This window comes from Carettochelys insculpta, chromosome 12 (genome assembly GCF_033958435.1).
Source record: "Carettochelys insculpta isolate YL-2023 chromosome 12, ASM3395843v1, whole genome shotgun sequence".
In the NCBI taxonomy this organism is placed as follows: domain Eukaryota; kingdom Metazoa; phylum Chordata; order Testudines; family Carettochelyidae; genus Carettochelys; species Carettochelys insculpta.
The window spans coordinates 17,775,393-17,802,576 of NC_134148.1; the positions used below are offsets into that span (position 1 = coordinate 17,775,393).

Consider the following 27,184-nt stretch of genomic DNA (forward strand, 5'->3'; position numbering starts at 1 on the left):
AGCTGTGAACCCTCATGTAGAGTTGTGCAGTCGGCTTTACAGTCAGCGTTTGGTTCAGTGAATAGCTCTTTATGTCAAGTGAACATCCTGCACTCACTTTGAACATGGGAGAGCTGCATTGAAGTGCAGCTTCAAATCCAGCAAAGCAAAGATTTGAAGATAGGTCTCTCACATGCCTAGTGAGTTCCTTGACCATTGGACACACTTCCCTTCTCTTTTTCTCCATATTCCTAATCTGATCACTCCTATCTGTTCCCTTCCCCCCATTCTCCATGGATAAATTGTGCTCAGAGCACACCTAGGCCCTACAGGTGAGAGAGGCGGAGGAATGTCTAATTTAAGAATCCCACAGATGCTTGTGCACAAGCTAAGGCATAAAGCTGCTTTGGTAGAATCAAGACAGGAGAAGTTTTTTTGCAGGAACTTACATGGGGAATTTAGATCACTGCAATATTTTAAGTTTTTGTCAATCTAATGCTCAAGTCTTTAGGTGCTTTTGAAAACTTTAATGTGTATTCTTAAGGGAAATTTTTTTACATTTGCTTTCTAGTAAAATAGTATGAGTTCAGTGACTATTGCAATCAAATTTTGTCTAACTTTTCTATCATATCATTCTTTAAAATAATGCAAGCCTTTGAGTATCTGTTTCACAGTATTTTGATGTTAGGGTGAATTGAATGGTTGTCTCAAACAATTACATCATAATTGTTTCCATTTACTTGTATTGGGTGAACAAAGTTAAATCAGGAGCAGGGGATATCTAAGCTTTTTTTATGGTCTAATCTGTCATTTACTTTAGATGTACACTGATTCAGTAAGAGTCATTTTTTAAAAATGCCTGTGAAGTATTAATGAAAGTTAATACTGCACATTAATTTGCACACAAAGATGCTTGCAGTTAGTGTCACTGACATTTCCTTATGTAGTATAATATGTAGAAACCATTTTTGACTATAAACATTTCAGCTTGTCTCTTTGTGATTAATAGATATCTGGTCATGTTAAAGCAATTGACTCAATTTACCAGTCAACAGATTTCACAGGAATCCGTAACATCAGTTTCATGGTAAAACGAATAAGAGTAAGTAATTTTGTTTCAGTGATACCTGTTGAATGCAAGGTGGTCTTTGTTGAAAAGAATTAATACCGTATTATTATTGCTGTTTAACCATCATTCTTGACTATGTTATATTCATGTTAAAAACTGTTCCTATTGGTCTGTTGTAAACAGTATGTTACCTAATATCTTCAGACGTACTGGAGTTTTAATAGCCTGATGGCCTGTTTCATTTCAGGGACAGAGTTATCCATATAGGTTATCAGCAACAGTGAGATAAGTAATAGAGTAGAAATACAGGAATTTACTTGCAGGCCTCTTAGAATATTTTTTTGAAATGGCTTATGTTTGAGGCTTTAAACCAGTGGTCAATACAGAAATGTGTTTCCTAATTTAAAGTCCAATTTATCCTTAAATTTCCTGTCGCTGATGGGAAAAATGTCAGTACATTGTTATAAAAATTATGTTTTTATTAAAGATGATGTGCAAAACAGAAAAGTATTGTGCTTGTTGCCTTTATGGTACTTTGACCTAAAAAGAACACTGAAATTAAGTGTGCGTTGTAAGTAGTGAGCTTTAAAAACAATAGAAATATGTGTCTTCTAAACAGGATTTGTTTACGTGGTGGGAAGAGAGAGGATTAATTCTGCCCTGTGCAGGGGGAAACTGACTTTTCTTGTACATGAAGAACATCAAGTCATCTTGTTTGTGTCTCTGGGCATGTAAATATATTATTCTACCTTTGAAAGGCTGTGTGACAAGAGACCACCTAAAAAGGGAGCCAGTTGAGGGGAAGGGAGTTTAGTCTAGATGTGTTAAAATGTAGGGTTTTGTAATTTCTGTAACATCTGTGTAAATAACACATAAACAACTTGCAAGAAAAATCATCTTTGTTGAAGCGTCGGCATTCCAGCCTTTTAAGTCGTGAGCTATCTCCCAATACACCAGACCCCTGAATAATTCCTCGGGAAAAAAAGGAGGAAAGATAAAACCAGACTGGATAACTTGATGTGTCTAACATTTTTTTGTTTTAAAGATAAAAGCAGAAAACAACTTTTATTAAAAAGCCTCCTTCAAATATTATTTAAAAAGCTCAAGACCAAAGCACAGTTTTTTAAAACTTCCTTATGCACATTGTTTTTAAGCCTCCATCTTTTAGATTATTACACATGACATTGCTCTGTGCATAGCAGCACATACTATGTTCAGTTTTAAAAAAAACCCTCTAATCAACTTCTGCCTTAATGCATGTTTGCACTCAGAAAAAAATCTGAGACTTCTATTGTTGGTGAGTTGATTGGAAGTTATGTATACTACGTTATACTAAGACTTTGCTCTTTGCTTTATGTTGAAGATTTAATGTATTCATGTGGTTTTATTCATTAAGACATTTTTACAAATGTTTCTTGTTCTGAGTTGCATCTGAACATTATGATCTTTGTGTGCTATAATGTCACATGTCATCATTGTATGTTATAGGATGTAATAGATTTTTTTGCTCCAGGAGCTTACATTTAAAGTAGAGATTAGGCGACTGAATAATTCTCAGAAGTGTAATATTAAGGATATATATAATAAATATAATTTTTTTCAATTCTTGTGGATGAAATTTGTCTTAAGCGATGTCTACACTAAACTAAAAGTCAACTGCAGAGATGTCTATTTTAGCTACACAATTGGCATAGTTGAAATTGCATATCTGCACCCAGCTAACTTGGTCATCTATACAGGAGAAGCTCAGTTGGAGAGTGTCTCCTGTTGACGTCCCGTATTCCTCACGTCTTGCGAGGAGTACAGCGTCAACTGCAGCCCCTGAGAGGTTGATCTTGAACGTCTCTACTAGATGCACAGAAGTGAACTCTGGAAGATCGATCCTGAGCGGGTTGATCATCTAGAATAGTGTAGTCCTGCTCTTAAGGAAGTATTTGAATAAAGATGATGGAGGCTGTAATTTGTCATATAAATGCAGTTACACAGTTGTATGAAACAAATTCACTTTAGAACTCAATTTTCCAGATAGTATGAATTGATATGTAGTATCTATATAAATCTTTACATCAAATAATTACATTGATATTTAAAGACCTTTCTTAACAAGCTTGTGTTAGCTGGACAAAAATGAAGTGTCTCATTCAGTATAAACTTGAATTTACTTTTAGATTAACACAACTGTTGATGAGAGAGATGCTTCCAATCCCTTCAGATTTCCTAATATTGGTGTGGAGAAATTTCTGGAACTGAACTCTGAGCAGAATCATGATGATTACTGCTTGGCCTATGTATTTACGGACCGTGATTTTGATGATGGTGTCCTTGGACTGGCTTGGGTTGGAGCCCCTTCAGGTAATTAATCCATAACTAAAGTATTCTCTTATAGTATCCAAGTGTTTTTAAGTAGGAGTAAGAAATTACAGTATAAGATGTTGAGTTTATTGAAATAGTTCCAACATTTTAGGTCTGATTCCTCACAGTTCAGTTTTGTGCGGTTTCAAATTATGTAAGCATCAACCTAACTTGTGCCACTAACTATGTGAGTCATTATCGGAGGAGTAGCCGTGTTAGTCTGGATCTGTAATAGCAACGAAGGGTCCTGTGGCACCTTATGGACTAACAGAAAAGTTTTGAGCATGAGCTTTCGTGAGCAGAGACTCACTTCATCAGATGCAGCATCCGATGAAGTGAGTCTGTGCTCACGAAAGCTCATGCTCAAAACTTTTCTGTTAGTCTATAAGGTGCCACAGGACCCTTCGTTGCTATGTGAGTCATTGGTGCTTCCCTATTCATTGCTTTCCTTTAAAACAGCACCTTCCTTCTTTGGGCAGACACTTGATCAGGTATGAGTGACGAGTAAAATTAAATTGGTTCCAAAGTGTTTCAGATAAACTATAACCATGGTCCCTTGTATTGAACAACACTCTACAGCCAAAAAATTCACATTTTCATAGATTTGTGCTCCAGGATCCCTAGCTTTCCAGCTTTATGGATACAAAGAACTTGGAAATCTGAATATAATATAGACCAATGCAGTGACATCGCAGAGACACTGAAAACAATGACTGTCCTTATCCTTTGTAGATGATTTTTCTTTGAATTTCACAGAGACACTGGGAAGTTTCATTCCAGTCATGTGTCTTAATTTTCAGTTTCCAAATATTTCCTGATAGCACTTCATTATGTCATTTCATGTGGAGAAATTTGACACAGTCTTCATGATAGCTTGCATTGGAGCTACAAAAATCTGCTATTCCAGTAGTGTGTTATGCCTGCTCAAGTGTGACATAGGAGAAAATTGATCTGGAGTATGACTTTGTCCATTGGAGAAATACCACCTCCTACCTGGCAAGGAAAGTCTGTTCATCCATACAGTTAAACAGCTATGTCTCTGCAGAAAGAGTCAGTATTGGTAATATAAAACATCAGTTGAATAATATTGGAGGTAACAAGTGTCTAATGTATTGAGAACTTGTGGTAACATTGTTTCAATCTGTGATATTACCACACTTAATTCTAGACTATCTGAATGCTAAATGGATGACCTACCTACCGTACTTTCCTGTTGTCATTCATTTTGTGAGTAGGAAGTCTAATTCTATCACAACAGATGAATCATGCTTGATTTGTCCTCTGATAAACTCAAAGGCTTTTTCTTCGGACAAGTGATCACAAATGAGACTTGCAGAGTATTGGGCTATGTTACCTTTCACCTCAGCTGCAGTATTTGGCAACAGAGTCCTTTCTTTCAAGTAAAGCAGTAGATGTTTGTTAATTGGTGATGTACGTGGCCTAGGGTGGTTGGTTCAACTTCATTTTCTGATGCATTAAAAATGGAAAATATTAAACATATTGATTTAAAACCATTGTTTTTCCATTGCCAAAAAATAACAGCTGCTGCTTTGGCTGCTCCATGTTGCTTGTTTGTATAATTGATCCTCTAGGAAATGCAGTGTTTGCAATGTTTGGAAAACAGTGGATGTTAATTTTACAGGATGAATAGTTTTGGATCTGATCAGTCTGTACAGCTCGTTCTTATTCTGGGATGTTTTGCCAGTGATGTATGTTAGACACCCAGCCTGAGAAATAAGATTGTAACCTCATTTTCCCGGTATTCTATCTATGACTTGTATAAATGTAAATTTTTTTTTACATATTATATTTCATTACAAAATTCCAGCTGTGCAAACCTAGACTTGTTAGTTTCCATGTATCCATGAAATCTTAATTGCATCATGTCTAAAATAAACAAAAAGGTCAACTGTAGTTATGACAGGTGTGGGGTATTTTTTGCATTCCCACAACTGAAAAATGTTCTCATTAAAATTATAAATTGCAAGCATCTGACCAAGCTGCTATGTTTAAATATTAAAAAAAGTTTTAAGTCTGCAAGGCCTGGCCCTGTAAATAAGAGAAACAAAATAATTATTTAAACAACTTTTGTTTAAAGGGATATCGTATGGCAGTATAGTCATCCAGATATTTCTTTTTAATGGAAAGTTATAGTAGAGAGTAACATTAAATCACCTCTAATATGCCATTTCTATTGATATTTATTTTGAGCGAAATTTCAGTAAGGATTTATATATCAGGCATTAAGTTATCAAAAAAACTGCAAAGGTGTGCCAAGGTTTTTTTTTGGAGATACATAGGTTTTGAATTGAAAACAGTAACGTATCGCCTGTTTCTCTTGCTGGGTACACAACTGGTATGTAAATTTTTCCATAAACACAGCCAACCATGGTTTTTGAGCCATTCCCCTATGACTAGGCCATGTTTCTTTTTCTATTGAAAGGCTACCCACAATCAAGCAGTTAACTACCAGATGAAAGATTCTTCATTTTTCTCTTGTGTAACCACCTCCACTAGCAAGCCCTCGGAAGATTCAGAGGGATCACTGGTAATAAGTACTCAGTGATTTGTGATGTTTGATTATGGATTGCATCCCTGTACTCTGTATGGAATGGATTGAAAACTACATGCATAAAATCTCCTCTTTCAGCACAGGTATCAGAGGAGTAGCCGAGTTAGTCTGTATCTTCAAAAACAACAAGAAGTCCTCTGGCACTTTATAGACTAACAGATATTTATGCTTATGTTTATGCTCCAAAATATCTGTTAGTCTATAAGGTGCCACAAGACTTCTTGTTTCCTTCAGCACAATTTTTCTACCCTATTTGGTATTCAGTAAAAGCCTTTTCTGGCATTTTGGTATAATGGGTGGTGCCATTTAGTCAAATATTCCAGTTTATTAAGAGCTTGGAAGAGGGGTTGGATGCAGGAGGGAGGGAGTACATTCTCTGGTGTGGGATTGGAGATGAGGGATTTGGAGTACAGGAGGTTAGAGAAGTTTCTCTGCTGAATAGCTGGCCAGCCATATGTATTCCATGGCTTTCCCAATTTTCGAAACTTTATGGCTTGCAATTTAGGTTAAGATCTAGAGTATTAGCAATGCATGTGGTTGGCGGGGGAAATGAATTCATCTTTTACTCTATCCAAACGTGTAGAGTAGCTTTTGCTAAAGGATGTGTGTGACTTCTGGAGTACGCTGTCACAATTTTTCCGTTCAGTAAGACCCAGGTTGGCAGGGTTAGAATGCTCCCATTGCACTACTCCTTTGAGCTGAATGCAGTGGCAGCTGTTGCCTGGGGTGGGAGGGAGATGCATGGAAGGCCACCCTGAGAGGCAAGGTGGCAGCATGTAGGGGCACCTGCTTTAGCAGTTACACTTATGGTGGGGTGTAGGAGATAGATGCACTTCCCAAGTGCTACTGCAAGTCACCTGCTCTGGGGAGCTTAATAATGACTTCAGCTCTTCTACTCCGTGTGGCGCATAGATCATCTGCAAGTCTCCTCCAGTTCACTCTATCTCAGGACAAAACTTCAAGCTGACTCTAGGAATACCCCAGTTGTTGTCTTTCAATTTCAGTAGATCTTCTTCACATTGTGTGAGGTCTTCATCTTTTGCATCATTCACTGTAGATTTGCAATAGCTAGTTTACCCTGTCTAATATATCTGTACAAAGTATCTGTACTTTTGGGCTTTTCTTATGTCATATAAATTGGTAGGTTTGCATCAGGGATAATCATAGATTTTGAAATGAGAAAAATATCCTTGGCAGAATATGTATTTTGACTACGTCTGTTCCTCCCAATAGAGAACTTGCATGCTTTCCCCAGCACTCCAAATCTTTTTTCATTTGCTAAAGTAGTGGCTTAACATTTAAGTGATAGTGCCCTTCTAGTCAGTTTGAGATTTGAATTCCAGTGTATCGTAGAGAATTTGTTACCCATTTGTACTCAGACATTTTTTGGAAGTGTGACTTTTCAGGGTCTGGCAAATTTATAGCTACTGTTTGTTTCAGATTTGGCATAATTTACTTTAAATCCACTTTCCCAAAATTGCTTTAGCAAATAATTTTAGGGAGACATTTGATTTAGATAAATGCTTCATCTGCATATGCCACTTGATGATGTAGCCCGACAAGTTTCATTTCTGAGATGGATTCATTGCCCTTTGAGCAAAAGGCTCTGTGGCCAATGTAAAAAGAGGAGACATTGAGCTTGGCTGTCTGCTCTCTGGGCCATTCAAGTGAGGGAGATTTAACGCCATCAATTTACAAAGCTGTTTTTGAGCTGATGTCAGGAGCAGTTATTCGTTTAAGGAATCCAGCTTTGTCCACATATCTTCTCTGGAAATACCATCACTGGACCTAACCAGGTTACTCACAGAATCACGGGCACTTTCTCATGCTCCTCTACTAACATCATATATGCCATCATGTGTCGTCAATGCCCAGATGCTTTGTATATTGGACAGACTTCTAACTCCCTTAGACAAAGGGTCAACGGGCACAAAACAGACATTAAAACACTCCAAATCCAGAAACCAGTTAGTCAACATTTTAATGGAATGGGCCATTCTGTCCATGACCTCAAGGTATGTGTGTTACTGAAAAGAAATTATCGCTCTTTTGTAGAAAGGGAAGCGGACGAATTGACATTTATATTCAAATTCGGAACATTAACGCATGGTTTAAATCGGGATGTGAACTTTCTGAGTCACTACAGGGGCTTGTCTGCATACTTAACTCAGTCTAATTCTTGATCTTCCCCCCACCCCTCCACTCTCTGATTTGCTCATCTTGATTATCTTTTTCTGATTTGTCCTCCTTGCTTACTGTTTTTGGTTCTGTGTCTTACATATTGAGTCTGTTCTGGTCTGGATGTGGTCTGAAGAAGTGGGTCTGTCCCACGGAAGCTCACCTAATAAACTATTTCGCTGGTCTTTAAAGTGCTACTTGACTGCTTTTTGTTTTGGTAGTGAAGTGAGGTGCATGCTCACAATGTTGTGAGAGCCATGTGCTCCCACTGCATGCAATCAAAGTGCTTCTCCAGTTCAGTTGCCGTACCCTGCAAATTATAGGTACACAAGTGCAGTAGCAGAACCACGCTAATCCAGGAGAACGTCATGGTTACAGTAATCTTGCAGCCCGTTGAGATGAAAAAGGGCCACTCATACAAGCGCACTCACTGTAGCCTACGTTGCCCCTCACTGGACTAGATTGATCCCTGGTCTGTTAGGTATGACAATGTCTGTCATCCCTACCACGTAAGATGTCTGACTAGGTTGTGCAGATGAATTGGTCTTGAAGGGGGGCTCTCTGCACCCTAGTACCCACAGAGGGATCTGTATATTAATTCTATATAAAGCAATGTTGGTGATGGTCATGAGAGAGTCACAAGAACTTCAGTTTGTGGATCTAATGACACTAATACTTAATGTTATTGGCCCAGAGGGTCTGTTCACATCCCTTGGCTTGGGAAGTTTGATGGCATGCAGAGAAGGGCTGCTAGAATGTTGTTTTTGAAAGCACCACTCACAAGAACTTTACCTGCATAAAATATACTTAGTTGGTGAATTTCATCATTAATGCATGTACATCTATTAGATAATTAGCATTCAAATTTTATTTCATATCAGTACAGAATTTCTTAATCAAGAGGTGTATTACATGGAGTCTGGATGACTAACGTGTTGTATGTGTAGCTAAGGGGTGTTTTACTAATTTAAGGAGGAGGGACAGCTCAGTGGTTTGAGCATTGGCCTGCTAAATCCAGGTGTGACAAATCCGTGACTGTCCCTTTGGGGTCCTACACTTCCCAGTGGCTCCTTGTGTGCCTCAGAGACTCAGAGAGGCCCTTTTGTTGCCTTGGAGCTTCCCAAGGGCAAGGGTCTCCCTTTACTGAGCCATTTGCATCACAGGCCAGTTTTGAGTGAGAGTGGAGTATGATCCCCTCGGGGGAAGAGTGGGGCAGTCCAGTCCCACCCACTGGCCTGGACTCCAGCCCAGGGACCCTAGGAGGGAAGGGAGCTAGCGGGGCTTTTGGCCCCGCCCCACAGCAGCACCCCTTCCCTGGGCCTCTGTACCCACTGCTTCCCTCTGGTACCTGGTGGCTGGCGTCACTTGGCTTCATGCAGCCTGTCCTGCTCCATATTTCTCTTGACCCTCCAGTCTCCTTCTCTGTGGGCACTGGTCTCTCCCTACTGCTTGGGGAAACCTTTTTATAGGGAGCCTCGAGGCCTTAACTGGTGGCAGGTGCTTGACTGCAAGCAGTGGCTGGCTGACTCTTAAGCCCCAGCTGCCTATCCAGCCTGCAGATCTGCATTGTCTGGGGATTTAGGAGGGAACCAAAAGGCATTCCTCCAGCTACCACAATGTTTGGCCTCTATTAGACCTTTGCTGGCAGCTGCTTCTGGTCTGCCCCAACAGGGTTGTGAGTTCAATCCTTGAGGGGGCCATTTAGAGACGTGGGGCAGATAGATTAAAAAAAGGGGAGGGGGCATGGTGCTTGGTCCTGCCAAGAGGGCAGGGGGCTGGACTCGATGACCTCCCAAGGTCCCTTCCAGTTCTATGAGATGTGTGTGTATCCACATATTATAAGGATGATTTTGGGAATTTGATAATTTTAAATAGTATGAAAGAAAGAGAAGTTGTCGTTCAGGACCTGCTGCATGGAAAGGTAGAGGTGTATATAAGGTTTTTGGTAAGGCTCCACTTTGGACTTTATACTCTCTCTGACTTAGATTCATGCTTCAGCACCTGTGTCACCCTTTCCCTATGAGAGTGTTCATGGAAGTGCTTATTCTGGTGTGATGTATTTTGCTGAACCTCAGTTTGACTTCAGCATAAGAATGGCCATACTGGGTCAGACCAAAGGTCCATCCAGCCCAGCATCCCATCTGCTGACGGTGGCCAATGCCAGGTGCCCCAGAGAAGGAGAACAGAAGACAATGATCAAGTGATTTATCTCCTGCCATCCATCTCCTGCCCTTGTTCTGAAGGCTAGGGCACCATACTTTATCCCTGGCTAATAGCCATTTATGGACCTAACCTGCAAAAATTTATCAAGCTCTTTTTTAAACCCTAATAGATTCCTGGCCTTCACAGCCTCCTCGGGCAAGGAGTTCCACAGGTTGACTGAGCGCTGTGTGAAGAAAAATTTCCTTTTATTAGTTTTGAACCTACTACCCATCAATTTCACCCGGTGTCCCCTAGTTCTTGTATTATGGGAAAAGGCAAATAATTTTTCTATATTCACTTTCTCCACACCATTCATGATTTTATATACCTCTATCATATCGGCCCTCAATCGCCTCTTTTCCAAACTGAAAAGTCCCAGTCTCTCTAGCCTCTCCCCATATGGGACCCGTTCCAAGCCCCTAATCATCTTAGTCGCCCTTTTCTGAACCTTTTCTAATGCCACTATATCTTTTTTGAGGTGAGGAGACCACATCTGCACGCAGTACTCAACATGTGGGCGTACCATAGTTTTATGTAGGGGAAGTATGATATCTTTTGTCTTATGATCGATCCCTTTTTTAATAATTCCTAACATCCTGTTTGCCTCACTAACTGCTGCTGCACACTGCGTGGATGTCTTCAGAGAACTATCCACTATAACTCCAAGATCCCTTTCCTGATCTGTCGTAGCTAAATTTGACCCCATCATGTAGTACGTGTAATTTGGGTTGTTTTTTCCAACATGCATTACCTTACACTTACCCACATTAAATTTCATTTGCCATTTTGCTGCCCAATCACTCAGTTTGCTGAGATCTTTTTGTAGTTCTTCACAATCCCTTTTGCTTTTGACTGTCCTGAACAACTTGGTGTCATCTGCAAACTTTGCCAAGATAAAACTTGTTTAGAAGGCGTATGCTCTAGATTGTGAAAATGTTTTTACAGGAGAATAACAATCCTAGGACTGCGTTTTCAAACACTGGGTGTGACTTTCTTGATGATTAACCTTTAAACACATGATTAAGCACCTATCAAAAGCCTCTTTTCAGTTGTAAATTGAACTGTGAAGAAATGAGTCACTCCTGCTCCCTGGGATCTGTAACTAATTTTAGGTCTTGTACAAGTACTTTTGGAAAAAGTGGAAGATACTATTTAAAAGCAGGTTTGAAGCATATGCAGTTGAACATTGTCAATCTTAGCCTTTCTCTTGGAAAGAATTTTCGGTATTTCTCTTTCAGTGTGTATTAATTTGGGGCTGTTCTCTTGTTCTAAATGCAGGCAGCTCTGGTGGAATATGTGAAAAGAGCAAACTCTATTCTGATGGCAAAAAGAAGTCCTTAAATACCGGAATCATCACTGTTCAGAACTATGGCTCTCACGTACCTCCTAAGGTTTCTCACATCACTTTTGCTCATGAGGTTGGACATAACTTTGGTTCTCCTGTAAGTATTAACTGTTGTTCCATTACAAACTTTCAGTGGTTGTGGGCATATAATTTCTTAATGGTAACATTTTCTAACTTAGATCTTTTACTATTATGTGTACAATAGTAACATTCTTCTATGTGTACAAAAGAAAAACAAGAACTTTGCTGATAAAGTAATATGTATTACGATCATTATGAATTTTTTAGAACTTGGTGTGATGGGACTTGTGTGAATGGTCTTAATTTATCATTAAGTCTGTTAACTACTGGCTCAGTCTTATACGGCAGTTATCCATGACTACTCTTTTGTAATAAATGTGGGTTATTCTCACCTAAAGTCCACGCACTTTCTTTGAAGGGCAAAGCTTACTCATATCTCTTCACAAGTGCCTGCTTGTACATCTGTGTTATGGTGAGAAGTAGAATTCTAGTTCCTATTTTATGCAGAGTGAGGAGAAGGGTACCAGCTCATGAGGGAAACATTTGGTTGTTTCTTCTCACTCAACAATGGGAATAAAACTGGCGTTCCTTTGTGCCATATTGCTTTTTTATAAACAAGATAAATTTACTTTTAGAAGCAGCTTTCTGAGTTACACTTGTAATAGGATTTTGAAGCAGTTGTCTTCACATGCTGTGTTCAAAGTTTTTCTCTGATAGGTTGAAATATTGGAGACTTTATTTGTTCCTCTTGTGAGTGGCATGAAGAGTGGAGGATATTTCCTCTTTTACCTGTCACTTATAAAGTTTTACATTTTGAAAACTAGATATTTAATTATTAACGTAATTGCACCAGAGTTGGGGGTAGCTGGGGAGAACCAACGTGTTAACGGTGGTCATTGATGAGTTTCCAAGAGTGAAAATCTTTTTGGAGCAATTGGACTGTCATTTTTGAACTTGCTCTGAAACTCATGTTTGAGCTAGGATAGTCAGTAGGTGTATGTGTCAGAAAATTTCCTATACTTTTTACAGTAATACTATTTTTAAAAGTGAATGGTTATATACTTACTAAAAATTTACCCAGCATTGCTCAGGTCCTTAACTCTTAAGTTTTATTTTTCTTCACTTAAATCATTGTTCTGGGGTGGGGTTGAGGGGTTCAGTATGCAGGCTGCCCCAGGCAGAGAGGACTACCCCAGCCCTCTTTCATGGCAGCAACCATAGGATTAGGGAGACATGCCTGTCTATGGCTGCTGCCATGAGCACAGCTGGAGGAGGCGCACGTCTCCCATCTGTGGGACAGACACACTCTAATGTATAAATAGCTGTCCCTTTCTCCACCCCTTCCCTCTGCTGCTCCAGTGGCCATCTCTGGCCCATTGCTCCCCAACTTTAGTCTTTCTGCAATATAATTGTTCTTTCGACCAAATCCCTTCCTTTCTTTTGTATGAGACAATATCCAGGCACATGCCATTGTCCTGGCACAACTAAGCCGTTACTTTGCTTTAGGTTATGATAAGAGGAAGCAGCACACTAAGTTGGGTGGTCCTAAATCTTACCATTTAGGAGGAGTTCTTTACCAAACAGACTCATGTATAAACAGACACCAAATTTCTAAGTATAATATATGTTTGAAGGGTTAGGTCGTATTCTGAAAAAATCTGGCATTAAACAATTTCTACTTTTGTCATATATTTGTTCTCAAAACTTTTGACATTTGTCATCTTTGAAACTTCTACGTTTTAAAGTATTCTGTGTCACTTACCAGGTGATGTTATGAATGCTGTGTAGTGTGGGTAGAAATTGATTTCCCCCCCACAAATCAAGATTATCTTTAAGTCCGTACACATTTTCAGTGTGAATGTGTACTATTTGTGATGTTTCAGCTTATCGTCCCATTAGTGTCCCACGGAGCACTTGATAGTATTCAGCAGTCTCGAAGAATCCTCTGCTTTTGGAATTACCAAGCACTATGGACATGTACATAGAGGGCAGTGTAACTAAAATAGTCTAAAACAATGCTCTCCAGTGTAGCTAACCATAGACACCTCAAACCTTTTGTGCTTAAGCCAATTTTATTTAACCATTTCAACTGGACAGTTCAGTTCTCTAGTGTAAACTAGATATGAACGCTCTCACCGAAGTTCACTTTTGTTAGTGCTTCAATGCCTTTAGGATATAATACAGGCAATAAAAGGGAGGAGTATGCGTGTTGTTACTATAACAAACACATACACATAAGTCACTGTTAGCATTTAAGCTGGACATGTTGCACTGACTTTCCATTTCATCCCATGCTCCTGATATTCTTCACTTTTTATAATAGGCAAGTGATAGCCATTTGGGTGAGTGCTTTAGGGAAGATTTTGCTGCAGCTTGGATTTAGTGATAAGCACAGACAGAACATTGGTTTCATCTACTTTTTTTTTTGTGTCCTTGAACTATATGAGCCTGTTTAGACTATTATGGGGCCAATAGGAAAATACTTCAGCAGTAGCAGAGGCAGAGTTCATTAGCTTCAGATTTGCTTGTGCATGCAAGAACAGAGCAGCTTTATGGCAAGAAATTAATTTTTGGGGGTGTTCATCAGTTACAAGAATTTTGCTGACCCTATTACAGCTAAGTATTCAAGAGCAGCTTTACTTTTCTATTCAGATAATAGATTAAACAGAAGAGGGATGGAATGGGGATTAAAATCAATATATTAATTATTAATAGGTAGTTAAATGTTAATTTTAACAGTCAGGATTTTGAACAGTTTCCCTTCATGGAATGGTTTTAGTAACACGGTTTCATTTCAAGGTTCCATCATTCTGTAATGCTCTTTTTCTTTTATGTGTCTTTTTTGACTCAGTACCAATAAATAAATAAATAAACAAATAATACAAAATATCTTATTTTTGGATCCCTTTTTGTTTTAAGAAAAAGAGGGAGCCATTTTATATTAAATTGTTTCTTCCCTTATTACCACACACATCTGTTATACGTAGGGTAGAAAGGTAGAAAATTATGAGAAACTGATCCACTTGAAATAGTTTGCAATGTTCTGTTTTGCAGCATGATTCTGGAACAGAATGCACTCCGGGAGAGTCGAAGAACTTGGGGCAGAAAGAAAATGGCAACTATATCATGTATGCAAGAGCTACATCCGGGGACAAACTTAACAATAATAAATTCTCCATCTGTAGCGTTCGAAATATCAGTCAAGTTCTGGAAAAAAAAAGAAACAATTGTTTTGTGGGTATGTATTTGAGTGAACTATATAAAACGCTAAAGGATTAACTTGATTATATGTCAGTATTATGGTAGCATTTAGGAGCCCTATTCATAGACCAGGACCCAGTAGAGCTTAATACTATACAATTGGAACAAAGTCTCTGCCCTGAAAAGCTTACAGACCAAGTATAAAATAAGACTCAGCAAAAGAGATGTGGACAGTCTAACAAAGCGAAAACATTCCTTAGGCTGTAGAATGATTTCCCATAGTAGCATTTGCCCTCTTCCTTTACCGTTTCTGGAAACTTAGTAACATTTGCCACTGCATATTCAACTCCTTATCCACACAAATTGTGCAAAAATAATTTCAAGGAGGTACACACACTCTCTCCTTTGGGTTCTTCATCCCTTGTGTTTCTTTGATAATTTTTACTGCAGAGCCTTGTTCAGTGATCATGTTCTCTGTAAGCTGTGTGCTTGAGCTGCGCCTCAGGAGAAATTCAAATGCCGTCCAGCTGATTAGCAGAGTTCCCAAAGCTAGATTTAGTGTGTCTGTTAGTTGTGCAGATTCACACATGCTTTGGTGCCCATGGAAAAATTGACTCTACACATGGATGGAAAAGATTAGAGGGAACATTTGTCTGAACCTTTTGTTAAGTGGTGCAGGGATGCACAAGTTCTTGTGAAACAAAAGCTTTTAAGCTGTTAGTATGAAGGACCTCAACTTTAGCCACCAGATTTTTCTGACCGTAGTAGCTGTTTTGCTCGTCAGAAATTTTTAGGAAGAGGGGAGCAGTGCAAGAAAACGGATGCAAACTTGGAGATTAAAGGAAAAATTCTCCACTGACTTCTGATCGCATTCTTTTGCACAAGAAGTTTCCATTGCTGTTAGTGGAAGTTCTAATTGCAGAATAGGAACAAAAATTATAGTAGAAATCAACAAGCTAACTGCTGAGGAGTAAGGTCCAGATTTTCCCATAAAAGCTCAGTCTGCAACACACCCATGCTTCTTCCTTCCAATACTAATCCTATTTTGCACAGCCATTTGCTTAACTATGCCACCTAATTTAACTTCAAGTTTACTCTTATGTTGTGTAGTGTAACAAAGATATCCTGGTATTTTTCAGAATCTGGCCAGCCAATCTGTGGTAATGGAATGGTAGAACAGGGAGAGCAGTGTGATTGTGGATACAGTGACCAGTGTAAAGATGAATGCTGTTATGATGCAAATCAACCAGAAGATAAGAAATGCAAGTTAAAACCAGGCAAAGCTTGCAGGTATTGTGAATTTAAGTTACATGATGCTTATTGAATTGCTCAGACTTATGGATAGACTAACAAGATTTATTCTGAAAAATCTTCTGACATCTAAGACATTTGAAGTCTAATATCAGTTCCATTGTTACTGTCCCAAACTTTTAGTAATAAGAATTAATGGCAGTTCTCTAACTATCCTGTGCTATTTTATCAACACAGCACTAAATTAACTCTTTAAATCAGCAGTGAGATTAACATTTCTTAGGCTTTTGGAAAAATTTAAAACTGCTAACTATGTTGAGCAAAAAGAAATCTAAATGTTTGTCCCATTATTTGCTCATCTGCTCTATCTTCGATACATAGCAGAAAAAAATAAGAAGGGATACTCAGTGTGTCTTGTGCTTGTGAAAAGGGTCAGGCTGACAAGTCTTAAGACTGTGTTCCCTCTTTAGCTAGAACAACATGCAAATGTGCAGTATCAGGACATACTTTTCCATAGAGCTTTGTTAACATGGATTAAACCGGATATGGCTAGGACAAATTCTGCTGATCAAATTTAGTCTTGGTATTAATGCACATATTAATGTCTGTACTAACGCTATCACGGAGTAGTTAATTTAGTCATATTTTAAGAGTTTTGTGCTGTGAGCATCTGTCCTCTAGTACCTGGACTGAGGCCATGTTTTAGGTAACTGCATTGTCATCAGATGATTTCAATAAGTACGTGTGCCTGGTCAAACTTCTTCGATGAATTTAAGTTAAGAAAGGTTGCATAAAGTGTAATCCTTGTCATTCCCTTGGTCTCCCTGGTTCTTAATGTTGAATAATATTGGAGAGGAGAAAAATCAGTTGGATCCTCCTACCCTTTGTTACCTCTTTCTGTTACTGTTGAGGGAAGAATTAACAATCTTTGCAAATTTACCAGTTGTAAGAGGCTGTCTAAGGGCCTGTCTACTATGTATGTAGTGAGCTGGTATGTAAATCTGTCCTGTGTTAGACTGACTTGTGTCCAGCAACAGACTTCACACAGAGTTCTCTAGGGTGTTTTTTATCTTCCCTTTTTCAAAATGGGGTAGATTGAAGTACACTGCAGAATTTTGAGCAAGAGGTAGCAGGGTCCATCCACGTAGGCATTTTTACTGCTGGGTAGATTTAGACCCCTTTTAGCAGTTCGGTAAATATTCCTGTAGCAAGACCTAACATAAGAGCATCATGAGCTTTCCTTGGCTCACAGCTGTACAAGGCTGCTTTGCTCTTTAACCCCATTGCATATGGTATCTTTTTTTCATCCTTGTCACTTCCAGATTGTCTATGAATATGTTAAACTGTAATGGCTTGCCAGAAACCAATGCTAAACTTCTGTTGAAGTAGCAATTATCAGAAACTCAAGAATCGGCACTCCAAGGCTCTTCCACTCATGAAGCGTGCATGATAGCAAAAGAGATTATAGTATTGTGTTCAACACAACTTGCATGCCTGAGATAGCAATATGACTGTAATGAGCCCAAGCAAGCCCTGTTTGCAGCTGTAGACTTCCTTGGATCACTTGCTGCAAGTAATCACAGATCCATATTTAAAAGAGAACTTTCAGGTAAAGGCTGGTATTTCCAAGAAAATGTTGTTTTGTTAAAGTGCCCTGTAAGATGTCTGTCTATATGTGGGAGATGACTAAATATTTCACATTTATTCAGAAGTTGGTTGTTTTCATAGAGGGCTGTATGTGCCAGATTTCCTAGAAGGAAGGTGACTTAAGGATTCAGCTGAGTATCAAACAGAATTTTCAGGCCCTTGGGGTCTCCGTATCTAACTTCATCTGTATCACCTTGCTTTTAGGCAATACAACACAATTGACCTAAAATATTGAAAAAGGGTATAGTTATGTCTAGTAAATATCTAATTTTTTTCTATTTCTGTCTATAAAATTTATTTGTATTTTAGCCCTAAGCCACTTAACAGTACTTATATAAAACACAGTAAATCAAAATAACTTTTACCCGTTTAAAAATCTCAAAATATTTTACTTGGGGAATGTGTCCGTGAACAGAGAACAAAATAATGAAATTGCCTCCCCTAGAGTAATTCTCAAAATGAGGGAAAATGCTAAAAGTAAACCAAAATTATATAAATTCATAGTTTTAGTAAAGTTCTATAATATTGGTAAATTACAGTTTTTAACTTAATTGTTTAATCCTTTGAGAGCTTTACAATTCATTTTAAAGCATCTATGTTCATAAACATAATTTTGGTTGAACCTATGCTGACAGATGTTCAACATTTCCATCTAGTAAATTGTTAAGCTATTGCACTGTGTTAGCAATGAAGCATATGATATGTAAGTGTCCTCAGTGTTTTGGGTTCTTACACTTCTCAGGGTGAAAGAAGGACTTCATGCTCAATTTTAATCTTCCTCCTGGTAGTGAGTTGAATGGGTAGCTCGACCTAAAATTTCATCTTTGAATGTTGTGAGATGTAAAAGTAATTTTTTATAGTGTAAGTAACGTAAATAGTGTTGGTTTTCATAATTGAGTCATAAAGTTGAGACTAAGAAGATTACTGGATGCAGAATACCAAACTTGCTGTCCCCAAGAGAAACATTTTTCAGTTTACATTTTGTTTGCACAAATTGAAAATAAAAGGGACAGTGTTTGTGTATACAGTTATAGTTTTAAGTGGTATTCCAGTTAAATGTACATATTTCTTAGCAACTTGTGCTATAATCTATCTCCTTTAATCACGAAATGTTAAATTTGTAGAACTTGGACCGTAGTGCTGTTGGTATATTAGAAATGCTAAGAAAAAAATCTGCACTTTCCTTAATACTAGTCAAGAAACCATTTTCCCAACACTCTTCAAAGAGAGGCTGCTGAACTCTCTTGTGTTCAAATTTGACACATTAACACATGGTTTGAACCGAGATTGGAATTTTCTGGGTCGCTATAGGGGCTCGTTTGCATACTTGGCTTAATCTAATTCTTGCCCTCTGCCCCTCTACTCTCTGATTTGCTCACTTGATATATTTTTTTTTTTTTGATTTGTCCACCTTGACTGCTGTGCTTGATTCTTTGTGCCTTAAATATTGAGTCTGTTCTGGTCTGGCTATGGTCTGAAGAAGTGGGTCTGTCCCATGAAAGCTCACCTAATGAATTATTTTGTTAGTCTTTTAAAGTGCTATTTGACTGCTTTTTTTGTTTTCTTAATACATATTTTCTGGGCTCTTTCTTTCTAGCCCCAGTCAAGGCCCCTGCTGTACCCCACAATGTGTCTTCAAATCCAAGACTGATAAGTGTCGGAATGATTCTGACTGTGCAAGAGAAGGAATGTGTAATGGTTTCACTGCTCTCTGTCCAGCATCTGAACCCAAGCCAAACTTCACAGATTGCAACAGACACACACAAGTTTGCATTAAAGGGGTGAGCTTATTGTTCTGACTTATTGTATTAGCAATATATCTCAAAGCACTATTTTGTGAATTAATGACTTTATCGCTTATTGTGGGTAGCATAGAAGTATTGTCTTGTTCTTTACAAAAGAAGAAAAATCTTCTATATAGTTCCCTTATTTTGAAACAGCTCTTTTAACACTGCTTTTGGTAATGTCCAGGTTCTCTCATGGCTTGAGCTACCCAATTTCTCCTCTATGTCATTGTGCTGGGGATGTGACTGTTTTGGCACCCTTACTTCTCCCACGTGTCCCTACAGCCTACTCTACCTGGGCAGGGAACATTCACAGCAAGCCAGCCAGAGCAAAGGAACATTTGCAGACTGCCCATCTGCCGGGAATGTATAAAGCAAGCCAGCCAGCTCAAGGGGCAGCATTAGTACATTTGAATCCTGCTAGTAATTTGCACAACAGTCCATTGCCCAGAGGGAGTCTGTATTGTGTCAGCCTAAAAACGTGCCCACCATATCTAGAAAGGCAGGGAGAATTGTCCGAGTCCCAGTTTCTAATCTCTGTATGTGCGCACAACTGGCCAGTGTCAGCATGAAGCATCCACAAATGTAGGGTAAGGCACGCTTCCTTTCCTTAGTGTTCCCAATGGGGGATCCCTAAGCATGTTGTTGGCCTTCAAAATTTGCTACTCACTGGGCAGCATAAGAGGGCTAAGGGGCATTCTTTTGAGCCAGGAATAATAGATTCTGCCTGAACGTGGGTGGTTATGGATCTGTAACCCCCTGTTCAGTATCCCCACTTTGAGTATGACGCAGATAGTGTTGATTCGGGTCCCACCTGTTAAAGGAATCTGGGAACGTTTGGGAGGTGTATTATAAAAATGTGTCCTTAGAGAGGTTTCTTTTTTATTTTGGGTGAATATAATCTATATCTGTATAAAAATAGAGAGGCAGACAAGTGAATGCTTGCTGGCAAGGGAGGGACCAGTGGCGAGAGTAGAGGTAAAAAATCTGATACTGCATTGTGGTGGAGGGAAATAAATGTAAATAGTGTAGGGGAAGGGAGAGGAGTTTAGAGATTCATAGGAGGGATATTGGAAGGGGACGTGAGGGAGAACAGGGGCGGAATGCCTGTTAACCCCACAGTCCCCCTTCTTTCATGTGCCCCTAGAAAGTCAGGCCACTTTTCCTGTCCCTCGTGAGGTAGGATCTGGGAGTGAGGCCCCTCAGGTGTCAGAGGCCCACTTCTTGCACCGTTATGTATGTGCCAGCATCTGGGGAACCCCTACCTCTGTGTGATCGTCTAACCTCCTTCTGCTTGTTCCCAAGCTGAACAGGTTCAGGGGAAAGAGAGAGAGCTTGATTTTTCTGGGAGCGTATGAACCCATCTCCCTACGTCTCGTGTGTACCAGGATCTGTGGATGCCCTGTGTGTCTTTCTTGCTCCCTCTCATGTGAGCCAGGTTCCAGAGAGACTTGCATTTCTGGGTGGGTGTCTGAGCCCCACTTGCTAAATGCCTCATGTGATCTGAGAGAAGCCCTGCTCTATCCCTCCTCCACATGAGCCAGCATCTGGGAAAGCCACATAACACTTCTCTAAGCCTGCAGCTTTGACATTTGAAACATGCAATGGGAGGGAATCTGAGTGAACTATAATTGCATCTCTCACACTTCTAATTTATAGATTTACTTATTTTGAAGAAATGTTGCCTAAATAGAGCAGAGAATTCAGAAGATGCTGAAAGTGATTTTGGAGAGTAAATAACTTACGTACACAAAGGCTCCCTAAGAGGGGAGGGAAGGGGGTGAATTATGGTGCAAAAGTAGATGGTAACTAGAGAAGGTGGGTCGTTGCTCTCTGTTCTATGAAACAACAAAGAGCAGGAGACAGCAAGAAGCAATGTCTTACATATTACTACATGCTGCAGGGGAGTTGGAGAGGGTGTCTACCTGTTGTGGGGAGTTATGGGGTGGGGATGGAAAATAAGACACACCACTATTCTCTTGCTCTTAGTTACTGTTAACAACCAGTTAAAACTGTCAAGGTTTTGAGATATAAACACATTGAAACCACAGCTATTATCCCTATTCTGCTATAACAAAATATCCAGGAGATGGGAGGAGCACTGAGGAATCGCACAACTGTAAACAGACCCTGGTCTGGAACTGTTCCTTGTTCTGCTTGTATCCTGCAAGGAAAACTACTTAATTTCTCTGTGCTTCAGTTTCCCATCTGTAACATGGGCAACGTAGGTGAGAACAGTTGGTCACTAATTCCTGTCAAAAACATTTTTGTTTTTAGAAAACAATAATAAAATGGCAAGCAGTGACTATTTACATTAGGTGGTATACTGTGTGCAGACACAAAGGAGATGTAAAAAGGTATTGAAGTATTACATTTTTCAAGCATGGTGTTTTGTCAGAGGAGCAAGCTCTTGTTGGGGCATTGGGAAATGGAGGTAGTATTTGCCCATTAGAGCAAAAAGATAGCAAGTAAGAGGAGTATTATGAGGCATCACTGAAAGAGGGCAGAGTTAAGGTTGTGTATGCATTTACCAAAACTGGTTTCTGGTTTTCAAAAAATGAGTTTTGCTGAACTTGGCATTCTGGAATGGCATGAGCTACCAATGGGAAACTGTAACTGAGATCTTTTGGCCTTTTATTTCCAGTATAGTCAGAGACTGTTCACAAACTGCTAGTGCTGTGGGGAGACTATAGAAAGCAACGTAGCCCAAGAAAGTACTAGGGCCCAGCTTTTTTCCCTGCAGTTGGAGTGCTGCTCATTTGCTTGCTTCTGAACTTAACTTTGAGATCATCCAAACATCAAAATATACACGTCAGGGGTTGTTAACTGGGGGCGGGGAGGGGCATGAAATTATTGCATGGGGATTGTAAATTGTCAGCCTCCGCCCCCAAACCCTGCTTTGCCTCCAGTATTTATAATAGCACTAAATGTTTAAAGAAAAAAACAAAACAAAACAAAACAAAAAAAACCCACCTTAAATGAGGGGCCACACTCAGAGGCTTGCTGTGTGAAAGGGATCATCAGAATAAAAGTTTTAGAACCTCTGACAATATAGTATTGTAGACTCTTCCATTTTAATTTCTCATTGAAATTCATCCAATCCAATTAAATATTTACTTTTTCTAACATAGGTATTACTATTTATCATCCCTAAGAATATCTTATATTTGCTTTTGAAGTGTTCAGGTATCTCTTTAGAGGACTGTCTTTATGCTTTTTGACTCTTGCATTTGATATTTGTTTTACCTGCCACAAAGTACGCTTGGATGTGAAGATGATTTTGCAGTATTGTCTCTCCTTTTGTCTTAAATAGCAATGTGCTGGTTCTATCTGTGAGAAGCATGGCTTGGAGGAATGTACGTGTGCTAGTTCAGACAGCAAGGATGATAAAGAGTTGTGCCATGTCTGCTGCATGAAAAGAAGTAAGAAGTGCACACATTCTAAATACACAGTAGTGCACATCTCAAGGTTTTTACTAGATTTAATTTTATTTCAATTCACTTTTGTGATTTTTAAAATATTCACCAAATTTCAGTAAGAATTACAATGTGTGGAAAAAGTATTTGGTTCTTGCTCTTCCAAAACACAAAGTACAATTCAGTGTTCATTATTTATGTATGATTATGAACAGTGTGCATCTCCCCTAAAGTTAGTCACTGGATCTTAATTATAAAATGCCTGTATGCTAAGCCATTACTATGGCATAAATATTGTTTCTTTAATACAGGTAGAACCTTTCTAATCCTACTCTTTCTCTCATTGGGCAACATCTGTAATCTGGCAAGATTTTAGTTAGCTGGAGGACCACTCTGGCCAAGTTTTCCCATGGTCTCCTCATGTTTGTTTACAGCCACCAGTTCTGGCTCTGTTCTGAGCTGTTATTTAGCTGTAATTTACCCCCTAAATGTCTTGTAGGAGCCCAGAAAGCAATGTAAGTGTTGGTAGTTGTGCTAGGCAATATTGACCTGTGGTCTGGCAAAGTCTTTCATTTGGAACTGGTCAGGTCCCCAGGGTGTTGGAACTAGAGACATTCAAGGTATTTTTTTATAAACTTGTCTTGAAATATTATCCAACTTTCAGTATTATTTTTCACTTTTTTCAGTGGAGCCAACAACTTGTGCAAGTACTGGATCTAGTCAGTGGGAGCAGTTTTTCAATCACAAAACCATTACGTTACAACCTGGATCCCCCTGCAACGATTTTAAAGGCTATTGTGATGTATTCATGAGGTGTCGGTTAGTAGATGCTGATGGTCCTCTAGCCAGACTAAAGAAAGCAATTTTTAATCCAGAGCTGTATGAAAACATTGCAGAATGGATTGTGGTAAGTCTCTTAATGAGTTGGTAACATAAGCATGAAAGATTCCTTTAAAATGGATTGAATGAATTCAGTGTGACCTAATGATAAATGATTGTGAAATATTCAGTGTCCTCTAAGGTATGTCTACACTGCAGTAAAACTTGGAGTCCTAGGGCTCAGGTTGTTGAGTTCTAAAATTGCAGTTCAGGCACTTGGGCACAGGCTTGATTGTCTACACTGCAATTTTAGTGCCACAGCACACGCCTCATGCGCCCAGGTCAGACAGGCCAACCACAGGTATTTTATTGCAGTGTAGACCCTTAAAATGCATTCTCAGTCTTTGGTCTGCTTCATCACACTCAGAATCCATCTAGAAAGATTAGCAAGTAAAGTTCAGTATATTTTGGAGACAATTGAAGTGAATGTTGTATAGTTTGTGTAGTATGATATTGCTTCTAGCCATGCTATTATCTCTTCATTTTACTGAATAATCACCTCAATTTTTTAAAAAGCTACAGACTTTTTTTCCCAGCTCTTGAAACTTTCAATCTGTGTAGCTGCTTACTTCCTCAGAATATCAGGGCGTAATGGCAATTTGCATATATTTGGATTCCTTATCCTAAAGGGATTATACCTTATCTGTTGGAAAAGTGTCCAACAGATAGGAAGGAAGGAAATGGTGGCTTTCCATATAGGACTCCTGTGTTCACCTTTATTTTAGCTAGATTTATAGTTTGTACAATCCATTACCTACATCAGGGGTCAGCAACCTTTTTGAGGCGAAGTGCCAAAATTTGTCCTTTTGACTTCTGCAGTTCAAGTGCTAGTAATACTTTCTATAGTCACTGATAGTCGGACTTACAACAGCTTAATTAATAAATAAATTAAGATACAGAGCTCTACCATTTAGGTGGTGATTGGTAGTATTAGCTTTTGAGCAAGCTCCTGGCTGCGTGGGGGAGGAAGGTCAGGGTGAGCTCTCACCTCGCTCGCTTATGGAAATCTGCTCATATGGCAGGGGTTGTTGATTCCTGCCATATATGGTATCACGTTTTTCACCGTACAGGTTAACCAACAGATTGGTCATTACCGTTCATTTATTTTAAAAATATCTTTGTCAGAATTTCAAAAGAAGAACTTAAGCGCATGCTCATTGTGCTCCTGGTGGCCTTACCTATGGGGAAGGTGGGAAAGTTTTCTGTACCATCTGAATCTTGAGCTTAGATTACCTATTCAATGTCGTTTCTCTGTTTCTGTTTCCATGTTTTTTTTGGTGTGCTTTTACGAGCCAGTTTTGGGTTTTGTCATCTTACCTTATTTCTTGTTTTCTGTGTAGACCTAATTTATGTACTGTCACAATAGTACTGAATGCAAAGAGCATCTGTAAGGGATGATGTACACACAAAAATTCAAGAATCATGCAAGGGTTGATAGTTCTTCACAAAAACACGCAGCAGGAATGACACTTGCAAAGCTGGCCAGAAATGTTCTAATAGTTAAGTTTAGAGGGAAAGTTTTCCCTCAGAGATAGGAGCAATTTGACAATGGAATAGCCTGTTAATATAGTTCATTACTACTACTTCTACTTAAACCCTTGTACTCTAAGTCATCTACAAGTTTCCTCCACTTCAGTCTGTCTTGGGACAAAACTTCTAACTCCAGGAATAGCCCAGTTGTCCTTCAATCTCAGTAGATCTTCTCCACATTGTCAGAGTTCTTCCTCTTCTGCGGGTTCCATTTGAGAGCTTGACAAACTATTCTGGGTGATGGTTTTCTGAGAGAGTGGCCTCGCCATCCCACTTTCTTCTCGAGGCATACGCAATAGTGGAAATGTTGAGAGGGAGTGAGTGTGAGTGTCAAGGTATAGCACAGCTTACACCAAATGTTGTAAATCAGATGTGTATTCCTGTGTGGCTTGTGACCCTAGCAACACCTCATAACTGTAGATAACCATCCTCACTACATTTTTTTTTATCAAAGTCTGAGGTGTTGGGGTTTTTGTAATCATTCTGTTGAGTCTGTAGCTATGATTTTGAAGTATTGCCTTCCTCACGTAAGCAAGGAGAGTTCTCTTTTTATAATGTGAGTAAATCCACTGAGCAGTCCTCAATATTTTTGTCAGTTCTTTCAAGCCACCAATTGATAGTTTAGAAATGAAAGCTCATTTTTCAAAGCAGTCTGGAAGAACTGAGCACCTAAATCTGATTTACTCAATCATAATTTAGTGGCTGTTGAAGCACGGATGAGTGTGTTGTTATTGATGCAGTTTTCATTGTGTGATGAATGTCTAATACAATAAACCCTCAATTTAACAGAATAATGGGGGGAAGAGGTGACCGTTAACGCTGAAAGTCCGTTATAGGTGAATGGTTATACTGTTTGACAATACACTGACCTTCCCAGCCCATCTCTCGCACCTGTCATCTGACCCTTTTCTTCTCTCACCCCCTCCTACTCTATTCTTTCCCACACATTTCCATCTCCCTCTTTGAATTGCTGGGAGGCAAGCTGCATGGTGACCTGGCTGCTTCTGCCTCCCGCAGCTCTCTGGACACTCAGCTCTGCGGCTCCTCCAGCGCTTGTTGCCCCAGCTGCTCCTGAGGCATGTTTTTCCATGGCTGTGAATTTGGTAGGGCCCTGCCTGCACTTCTGTCTTGGGCCTGGCAAGGAGCTGAGGATGTAGCTGCAGGTTCTCTGCTCAGAGCCAGCTAAGAAGAGTGTGGCACTGGGCCCCATCTTTGTTTTGCCCCTGCTTTTCACATGCATATCTCTGTAGTATAGGTTTATAATAGTGTTTTGGCAGGGGCCAGGGAGATCTGTATATGTCTTTAAAGCCGTGTCTACACGTGCACACTACTTCGAAGTAGTGACACTAACTTCAAAATAGCGCCCGTCATGGCTACACGTGTTGGGCGCTATTTCGATGTTAACATCGATGTTAGGCGGCGAGATGTCGAAGCCGCTAACCCCATGAGGGGATGGGAATAGCGCCCTACTTCGAAGTTGAACGTCGAAGTAGGGACCGTGTAGTCGTTGCATGTCCCGCAACATCGAAATAGCAGGGTCCGCCATGGCGGCCATCAGCTGAGGGGTTGAGAGACGCTCTCTCTCCAGCCCCTGCGGGGCTCTATGGTCACCGTGTGCAGCAGCCCTTAGCCCAGGGCTTCTGGCTGCTGCTGCGGCAGCTGGGGATCCATGCTGCATGCACAGGGTCTGCAACCAGTTGTCGGCTCTGTGGATCTTGTGGTGTTTAGTGCAACTGTGTCTGGGAGGGGCCCTTTAAG

At 39.6% G+C, this 27,184-nt stretch overlaps 1 protein-coding gene across 1 annotated transcript in view; it reads left to right on the forward strand.

The window, feature by feature from the left end:
• Nucleotides 1-27,184, forward strand: part of ADAM10 (ADAM metallopeptidase domain 10) — a 105,075-nt gene that overhangs the window by 70,247 nt on the left and 7,644 nt on the right. The window contains exons 7-14 of the mRNA XM_075006950.1: nt 989-1,081; nt 3,217-3,400; nt 11,631-11,794; nt 14,773-14,956; nt 16,059-16,209; nt 19,415-19,598; nt 22,915-23,023; nt 23,704-23,924. Of these exons, the coding sequence (XP_074863051.1) occupies nt 989-1,081; nt 3,217-3,400; nt 11,631-11,794; nt 14,773-14,956; nt 16,059-16,209; nt 19,415-19,598; nt 22,915-23,023; nt 23,704-23,924 (1,290 nt within the window). The remainder of the gene's footprint in view (nt 1-988; nt 1,082-3,216; nt 3,401-11,630; nt 11,795-14,772; nt 14,957-16,058; nt 16,210-19,414; nt 19,599-22,914; nt 23,024-23,703; nt 23,925-27,184) is intronic.